Below are 9,455 nucleotides of genomic sequence, written 5' to 3'. Positions count from 1 at the left end.
TTACCCTGGGGCGCCGACCGATAACAATGTGGGTTTTCGTCGCGAGTATCACAGATGAGCTCATTTCGGGACTGGACATACTGTGCGCCTATGATGCTTCTGTGGACATAGGGCGCCAAACTCTGCGTCTGGCGGAAGAAGAATTATCGTTATGGAGTCCAGGGGCAGGACCCTGCCCTCCAAGCTTAGTAGTGGCAAAGGACCACGTGATACCCGCACAGAGCGAGGGAACAGCGATGGCTAGAATGGAGAAGCAAGAAATGCAACGAATAATCGAAATGCTAGCAATAATTGAAGCGAAAATGGACGCCAACAAGGAAAGAATGGACGCCGACTCGAAAGCCTGGCGAGATAAGACTGCCGCGTAGGCGAGAGCAACCCAAGCAAGGACGGCCACCGTGCGAGAAATAATGGTCACCAGCCACACGGAGATGGTTGCCGAAACCAAACCAGAAATTGACGTAATGTCGATGGCCTGCCGAGAAACGACGGAGGCGCGACAAGAAGAAGGAAAGCCGGCCTCAGTGGACACGAAATCTGCGCCGGCACAACAAGAAGAGGTCCCCATTGCTATACCGGTCATAGAACCTGAAGAAGAAATAACGGATGCCAGAAAAGGGACGACGGCCTGGTAAGAGATGGAGGCACGTCTAGAAGAAAAAGAGTCGACCTAAGTGGACAGGAAGCCTGAGGTGGCCCAACAACGAGAAGTCCCCAATGAAAATGCCGTAGTGAAACCGGTCAGTGGACGGAAGTAGCGGTATAGGGGCAAGAAGCAAGCTGCAGGGCGACGTGGAGAGCCACTGGAACTAACCCGAGAAATTTGTGGATCACGGATGAAGCTGGCTGCCTCCTGCAGGAAGGTGTCCCGCGGTGCAACAGTGACATGGCGCAAGAGGAACATCCTTAGGAATTCGACCCAAGTAAAGTGTGGACCTCGGCACGAATTGGCTGCCGAAATAAATAAGCCTAGCTGTACATATGTGACACAGCGCAAGAGACTCAGACTCTATGGAGATCAGTTAGAGTCACGCACAAGCCATCATAAAGATGTGCCAAAGAAAGAACGAGAAGGACTCGTCGTGAAAGGAAATTTCAATGCATGTGCTAGAGCACAAGCAGACGTGCTGCACGGAATCCAGGCAGATACGAACATCAAAAACTGGACACTGTGGAGGGGTCGACCCCCTCCGAAACGAAAAAAATTGAATAGCACAGAGTAGGAGCCGGTAACGTAGAAGTACCGGCCACCCGAGCAAGAGTGAATGTGCGATGAATGAATGTGATACAACTGGATCTTCTGGCAAGTTGGCAGGAAACCGCTCGAGACGAGCTGGTCTCAAGAGGGGAGCGGTTGTAACGGCCGGAGAACAGTCGCTGCAAGGAGTAGCCGAAATAACAGGAGACGCAGAAAGCACATCCTTGGAAGAAAAGGAACGGGGGTGCTTGTCGCGCTGTGGAGGACACCCCTCCCCCGGCACCGCCATCAGTGACATGCCGAGCGGAGCTCAAGTGAGCAGAGTCCAAGCACACTGGTCGCTATGCAAATCGAGTAAACAGCGGTTGCTAAGCAAAGCGAGTAAACAGTGGTTGCTAGAGAAGAAAGGTAATAAACAGCGGTACCCATTACGTAACAGGCAAACATGGCGACTAGGCAACAAGGAAGCGAGGCGTTTCCCGTTATCCAGCTGAGGGTTTATAAGACAACTACACTGCCTACAAAATGAGTCCAACAAATGACAGACCCGACCTCTCGTCAGAGAGGGCGCTACACATAGACAAGACAGTAACTTTCATTCAAAAGAAATATCTGGTCATGAGCCCCAGCTGGGGCTCGACACCAAGACAAACAGACTGACTGACCGTCAGTTGCAACGTGACTCTGACTCTGACTGACAAAATGAGTTAAAGTGCAGCCACCTACGAAGCGAGTTGAAAGGTAGCAGATGCCGAATGTAATAATAGTCATTTCTGTCATCATCATCATCATTGATATTTATTGACATTCTAAAGATAATACAAATAATTATATATAAACATATTTTCGCCCACTCAAACACTCGGATCGTAAGTTCGAATCCCCCTTGTGGCATGAATGTCTGTAATTGTAATTGTAATTTATTTCGAGTTCCAGATGATCCAATAAAACTCGTTACAAACCATAGGATATAGAACATGTCAAATATTGATTAAAATATTTCAAGATAAGCAGAACAACATATAAGTACAATACAATCATATGTACAATTCAGGTATAAGTTGAGCTCAAGTAAATAATTAGAACATGTCAAAATTATAAAGCAATAAAATAAATAATATAAAAGACAATAAGTATTATCATAAATACAATAAAACTATTATACAGTCAGTAGTGGCCTTGGTAGGAACAGAGTTTTTGGTTATAAATTGCATTGTAAAAGTCTTCAAAAGATTGATTGATAAGAAATTTGATGTGTGTATATTCTGTTTGTGTCGTTCTGTGTATAGGCAGTGGCCTTGTGGCAGGCTGATCCAATGTCCAAGGAGTCCTAGTGACTGTGTATAGATTAAGAAACTGAAAAACTGGCCAAGGTCCACAAGGGATGTAGAGACATATGCAGATATCATGGTTATACCACCATATACTATATACCACCCACAGTTAATTTGTTAGTCATGGCTAACAAAATTTCATTTATTAATTAAGAGAAGCCAATGCTGTTGATGAATTACTGCTGAAACCACACTGTTCATTTAAGGGTATATGATTTTAATTTAAATTTTAGGGCCCTGGCCTCTTATTCAGTTATGTAATCATTTTTTGCAGTCCGTAGGACTCCTTTGGTGAGTGATCAGCCCATTGCAAAGCCTCTGTCTAAACACTGGTACACACTAGTAGTTAAGCCATACGTTTTTTTAAAGGGCCTAGAAACTATGCTGAAACCAACATATAGTGTTTATGTAACACTATGTGCTAGATTCAGTAGATTCACAGTAAGAGATCTGTAAATAGATATTATTAGAATTGTTATTGAATATGTTGAGGTTAAAGCAACTAGCTGGGTGGTCTAGGTATGCAGCCTCAGGTCACACCAAGTAGGAAATGCCATTTCCACCATTTCTCTGGTAGCATCATGTATTCACTGCCACAGAATCGTGCTTATCAGCCATTACCTATTAACGGTCGTCTCCTCTGGCTGCACTATTCCAGTTTCCAGCTGCCTTGTAACAATTATATTATGTGGGTATTTCAGTGTCCCAAAAATTCTGTTGCACTACAGACATCACATTTTTCACTACTGGAGTACATATTCCTTGTCATTAGCAGAGAAATTTAGCTTTCATGCATAATGCAGCATTATTCACTGTCAGTTGGACAGTGTTTATGCTTGCTCAAGAGGCTCCAGAATTCCATGTACTCTGAAGCGATAAAGGCATGTATAACTTGGGTTACCATGATTGTTGTGAATCTTGAGCTCAATGAAGCGAAACGGAATTGCTGCTGGTTCCTGATATGAAAAGAAATGGTACAGATTATAAACAGAAAATGTCATCACTTAAATAAAAAGGTCTTATTAATTCAGTTTACTGTATTGCTCAGTGTGTTACCTGAACTGTATAGTACTGCAGAGGACTGCTATTGATATCATAGGAGAAACTCCCAAGGTATTGTCCTTCATCATCAAGGCTATTTAATCCCTGTGGATAAATTATGTTTATTAGTTCAGTAATTATTATTGAATATTACATAGTAATAAACAAAAAAATTAACAAATTCTTAAGAAGAGGATCTGATGTGGGCGAGAAGAAATGCCTGTAGGGTTTTGGTAGGAAAGCCAAAGGGATATTAGATCTTAGATAGGATGGGGTGGCAGGGACAGGAGTGATCTGCCTCAGGATTCGGACTGCAGGAGGGCTCTTGAGAATATGGTAATGAACCTTTGTGTTCCATGAAATGTTAGGAGATTCATGAGTAGCTGCACAACTGGAGGACTCAGCTCCCTGACTTAATTCAATTTGGATGCAACTTCTGAATCACATTAATTCTGTATAAAGAGGCTTTAGTTGTGCCCAACATTTGTATGCAAAAGTTCTTATATTCACGGTTAGCCTAAAAGAAATAGACAGTTTAGATGCTTTATGTTTTAAATTTTGACCTCCAATTTTCATTTGTCTTCGCGATGTCAGAATCGTCAGGATCGTCAGAATCGTGTGGGCGCCCTTAACGTATGTCGAGCAGTATGGCCGCTGACAAAGTGTAGAAGAATTTTGTTAGATCGAAGTTGCAAAAACAAATCCCGTTACTGTCGTGCCACGTCGTTTTAGAACACGGTATGGTAAACAACCAACCACAATACAGTCAATCTACGATTGGAGCAAGAAATTTAATGAAACTGGTTGCCTGTGCATGGGGAAAAGTCCTGGGAGACCACCTGTATCAGATGAAAACAGTGACTCGTGTTCATGAAACTTACACACACAGCCCAAAAAAGTCGACAACACCTGCAAGTTTAGAACTTCAAGTTCCACAAAAGACTGTGTGGAATATCTTGCGTAAACGTTTATGAATGTTCCCTTACCGGTTGCAGTTATTGCAGAACCTCACTGAAAACGACAAAATCCTTCGTTATTCATTCAGTATGGACATGCAACAACGGAATAAAGGAAGTAATGATTTCTTTAACCAGCTAGTTTTCAGTGACAAATTAACATTCTAGTGGTACGGTGAAAAAACACAACATTCTTATATGGGGAACTGAAAACCCAAGAGGTGTAGTGGAGCATGTGAGGGATTAACCTAAAGTGAAAGTTTTTGTGCTGTATCCCGTAAAAAGGTGCCTGGACCATTCTTTTTCCAGGAAAAAAACAGTGCTTGGAATAACCTACCTAGACATGCTACATGAGTGGCTGGTGCCTCAACTACAAGAAGACAATGACAATTTCATATTTGTGGAAGATGGCGCTCCGCCACACTGGCACCTTGAAGTTGGAAATTAGCTGGACGAAAAATTGCCCTAGCGTTGGATTGGACGTCCAACCACCCAGAACCAAGAAGTCCGGATTTAACATCCTGTGGCTACTTCTTATGGGGCTACATAAAGGACAGAGTTTATGTTCCTCCCCTCCCTACAAGTGTGGATGATCTTAACACACCACGGTAGCTGCTGCGACTGTTGACGTGGGCATGCTGAGAAACATTTGTGAAGAACTAGACTATCACATTGATATTTGCCGTGTTACAAAAGGGTCATGTATAGGACATTTGTAACTTACCCATGTAAATTTCAGGGTGTACTTTTCAAACCATGTAAGTATCTTGGCCATGCTATTAAAGCTCTTCTTTCTGCAAAACATTGAAAGTGTCTATTTCTTGTAGGCTAACCCTGTACAACTAGAAAAACCATATAAAGACACTTACCCATACAGAGAAATCCTTTGGTGCGCTCTTTATTAATCCTGGGAGCGAATGGGAACTTGAAGTATGCTCGACAGAGACTGCTTTAACGTTCACCTTACCAATTAATTCAATCACAACAGCACCTGAACCTACAAATGCCCAGCACTCACCTGGCATGGTACAAGGCTGTAATATTCAGACAGAAACATTATTCCAATATATGCAGTAACTCACCAAACAACATGAATGGAAAAATGAATTCTTAGAGGAATTCTGTGGCAGAGTAAATATCATGAATTTGTGCAGTATTTTTCATAACGCTTCTGGATTCATCATCACCATGCTTTTTGTCCTCTTACCATTCCAGTACTCTGTTGCTTGTTGAACAACTTGGGGTGTTACATTTGTCTCTCCCTTCATAGAATCTTTCTTGAATTTCCTTCCAAACTTCTCTCTTTAGGTAAGTGTTTTCTCTTTACATCTTTTGTATATGTTTCAGCCCATATGGCCAGCACCAAATGCATTAGGCATGGAACATCAGGTTTAAGTGATATTGGCCAACAGAAGTTACAGAAATTAACCATGGCATTCTCTGAGCTTTCTTGATTACAATTTCATTCTGAACTTTAATTTGTGATAAGTTGAATTTTGATAATGGGGAATGCAGTAGCGTGGTTGGTTGAGGAACTGTGCTACAGACCGTCGAATTTCTATGCTACAGACTGTCGAGTCTCAATGATGTGGATCTTTTTTTTTCTTTAATTTACCTATTTACCTACCCTTCCAGTTGCACTATGGCCCTGGGGTAAAGGGCGTCTGGTGCATAAGGCTGACAACCTTACCACCATCTGTGAGCCGACTGTCTATAGAAAATGTGAGAGCGTCGACATCTCACAACCCTATAGGCCTTCATGGCCTGTTGCAGGGATAGCTTTACCTATTACTTTATTAGCTTGAGATCAACTTCTCACATTAATAAGTATATGGTGGGTACAGAAAATAGTACAGTGAAATTAGAACCTCTGTTTTGACTGATATTCAAGCATTACCTATAAATAAAAGACTGACACATGACACCCACATCCAACAATACAATGCACGCAGCCACAAGAGTAGAACACATCATAAGACACAATGTACACACAACATTAGAAATACAAGAAGAATGACCCCCATGTGGATGATTAATAATACACATGAATTTTAAAAATGACGTATAGGATAATAAGTTTTAAATAGATGAACTTTATTGTTATGTGGGGACGTATACAAATTTAGTATTGTTTGTAAATGGACATATAAAGGCAAGCCGTGAAATGGTTAACGGATTGATACACCTGAAGATGGCAGCATACTGCCGAAACATGTAGTGTAGAAGTGGTAGATGGGATTGTATGCACTTGAAGACTACACGTGTTAATATATACACATTATGAATATGAATCAGTGCAACAGGATGCTAAAATACAACACAGTAATTGTGAAGTACAACTTGAAAGAAGTATGTGTGTCATCCATGTAACTACTATAGTTGTATATAGTTTACATACCTCAATGATTTGCTGTGCTGAACGTTCCCCAGTTTCACTTGGTGAAGACACATGGTTCTTGGTATCACGTGTAGATACTATAGAACCACCTGCAGTCATGAGATGAAAGTAGACTTTAATATGCACCAAATATTTATAATAATTTCTTTTAGCAAATCATTAGATTTGTTTCCTGGAAGAAGGGGCACATAGGAAGTATGTATGTGATTCTCTAATAACTCTCAGACCTGACGAGTTATTTTCAGGAGAGACTGTATGATAATCGTGTTAATTAGAGGTCATCTGCATGTCTTTTTTTTTTCTTACGATCCCTCCCTTCGTAAGTGTGTACTTTTGAAATGTGCATGGAGGCTGCATCTTTCAGCATCGAGTAACTGATGGACTGATTACTTACCTAAATTGCCAGTTAATTCTCTAATTAATTATTCAACACCCAAGTGCAGTCTCTTCTCTAACAAGTTAACAGATATTCAGCTGTTCAAGTGATTCCCTGTCATATGAAACACAACAGCTGATTTCTGTCAGAAGCGCAACGTAAACTAAGGTGTTTCAGTTTACACTTAATTTATTTGCACCATATTCTGTAAGGTTTATTTCAGCATTGACCTTCCCTGTCTGTCTTGGTACAACATTTGGTCTCTTTGCATTAAGATGTTGAGTGTACTTTCATCTTTCAGCATTTGTATTTTCTCTTGAAAGGTTTCACTTCTGGCTAGAATTTGGCGTCACTGAAAGTTCTTCAGTCTCTGATTTGTGTGGTTCTTTCTCAATTTTAGCCATTGGAAATGTTATGACGAGGCTCTGAACCGACTAGTATTATTTTTAACTTAATTTTCTGAATAGGGAAGCAAGCGAAAATTATGTTGGTCATTGGCACAGAACTCTGTAAATTCATTGTTACCCAGACAATTCATAAGTCATCTGAAAGTCTTTATTTTCTGCTGGAATGACCATAATTATAGAAGAATGGTATCTTCTGGAACATAAAGCCTCATAATTCAGTACAAGTCCGTCAGTATATTGGTGGAATGTACTGCCTCCATCTTAAAGATTAGAGACTGTCCGAGCAAAAAAAAAAAAAACTATCAAGAAGGGAGCAGCAAGGTCTGCTTCTCACTGGTTTCTTGCTTCTGCTGAAATAGATGGCACTACATCAGAGAAGGTAGCACTCCTCATAGTCACAGATGTGAGAACCTCAAATTCAGCCACAATTATTTTCTGTGTTGAAACTGGAATATAGGTCACAAATCATAAAAATGTAATTTTTATTTATACTTAAGCGCTTCAGCAAAAAGACTTACCTAAACTTGCCATGGCGTAATCAATTTGTCCAGTCTTAGTGACATCATAAAACTGAACGGCATCTTTCACAATATTCTTGGAAGTATCGTCCAAGTTGCTCAGCATTTCATGTGAGGTTCCTGTAAATAAATAATATAGATGTTATGAAGTACCATCAGAAATTTACTTTTATAAAACTGAAATTTCTTTATTAGAGTCCGTCTCAACACAACAATATAAAGGTCAAGCCTAAAATTAGCTTGGCTACATGTTTGAGCTCATGAAGCCATCATCAGGCAAAGACGTGATTACTATATTCACACACTACTGAACTGCAATTGTGGTGGTAAAGCTGGATACTGTCAAGTAAATATTAACACAACAGGGTGGATGAAATGAAAATTTATTAAACTGCATTGCACAATTGACATTGTAAACCAAGTTCAGTGACTTGTTGTTGATGCAGTGAAGTTAAATGGTCATTTCAGTCTTCTGTTTTCCATTTAAAACACAAAACGTTTGTCCTCCATGCAAATACAGGGAGTCAGGATAGCGACTGGATATGGGCTGGACAACTGAGTGATCGAAGTTTTAGTTCTGGTAGGTTCAAGAATTTTCTCTCCTGTAAAGCGTTCAGACCGGTTCTGGGGCCCACCAACACTATCCAATGGGTACCTTGGGATGCTTCCCTGTGTGCAAAACGGCCAAGGCTTGAAGCTGACCACTCACCTCCAACTTGTGCTGAGGTCGCAAAACGTCGATTTATATATCCATGCCCCACAAACATGGGGTGTGGATATATAAAATATATAAGCATAGTGCTTAATTAGTTAAGCACAGAGCCAACTTTACCTTTTCTTTTAACCTCAAGACAAATGTTAAATAGACATTTTAATGCAGTGCATAAATTATGCCTGTATTAATCATTTGTCTCAGCAATCTTAAATAATAATTTCTGTAAATTCGGTATTTATAACATGCAAGGAGATTAAGACATGCATATATATCCTATTCCTCATAGCCAATCTGCTGTAATCTTAAACTTTCAGGTTGATGCACTATGTTTTAGAGCTGTCATCGTTTTAATCACAATAATTTTTCATAGGTGTTATTTCAGAAAATGCCGGCAGAAACCAAAGGGTTTAAACCCTGTATAGCATTTCCATGTGGCTGAACGTTTGATGCCTGCTAATTTGTTACAGATGAATCTTGTAGCATACTGATACCCAGTAGGTTAGTGAGACATG

The 9,455-nt window shown here is 40.5% G+C and overlaps 1 protein-coding gene across 1 annotated transcript; it reads right to left on the bottom strand.

Annotated features, from left to right (window-relative positions):
* Nucleotides 1-2,066: 2,066 nt before the first annotated feature.
* Nucleotides 2,067-8,826, bottom strand: LOC111866372 (SUN domain-containing protein 1). Its single transcript, XM_023855262.2, has 5 exons — nt 8,229-8,826; nt 6,928-7,016; nt 5,399-5,563; nt 3,589-3,678; nt 2,067-3,488 (listed from the first exon to the last, which is right to left on the bottom strand). Exons 1-5 carry the CDS (start codon nt 8,332-8,334, stop codon nt 3,363-3,365), a joined length of 576 nt encoding a protein of 191 aa, XP_023711030.1. The 5' UTR covers nt 8,335-8,826; the 3' UTR covers nt 2,067-3,362.
* Between the last annotated feature and the right edge of the window lie 629 nt (nt 8,827-9,455).

The sequence above is a fragment of the Cryptotermes secundus genome, unplaced genomic scaffold (genome assembly GCF_002891405.2).
Source record: "Cryptotermes secundus unplaced genomic scaffold, Csec_1.0 scaffold8883, whole genome shotgun sequence".
NCBI classification, from domain to species: domain Eukaryota; kingdom Metazoa; phylum Arthropoda; class Insecta; order Blattodea; family Kalotermitidae; genus Cryptotermes; species Cryptotermes secundus.
The sequence above is the reverse complement of the archived record's forward strand: the minus strand, read 5'-3'. Positions and strand labels throughout refer to the sequence as shown.

Coding starts and splice junctions, on each gene's coding strand:
- LOC111866372 (XM_023855262.2), bottom strand. CDS start 8,334: ATGCTGAGCAACTTGGACGATACTTCCAAGAATATTGTGAAAGATGCC. Junction 5,564..6,927: donor CAGCACAGCAAATCATTGAG/GTATGTAAACTA, acceptor TGAATATTACAG/CCTTGTACCATGCCAGGTGA. Junction 3,679..5,398: donor CAAAGGATTTCTCTGTATGG/GTAAGTGTCTTT, acceptor ATTTATCCACAG/GGATTAAATAGCCTTGATGA.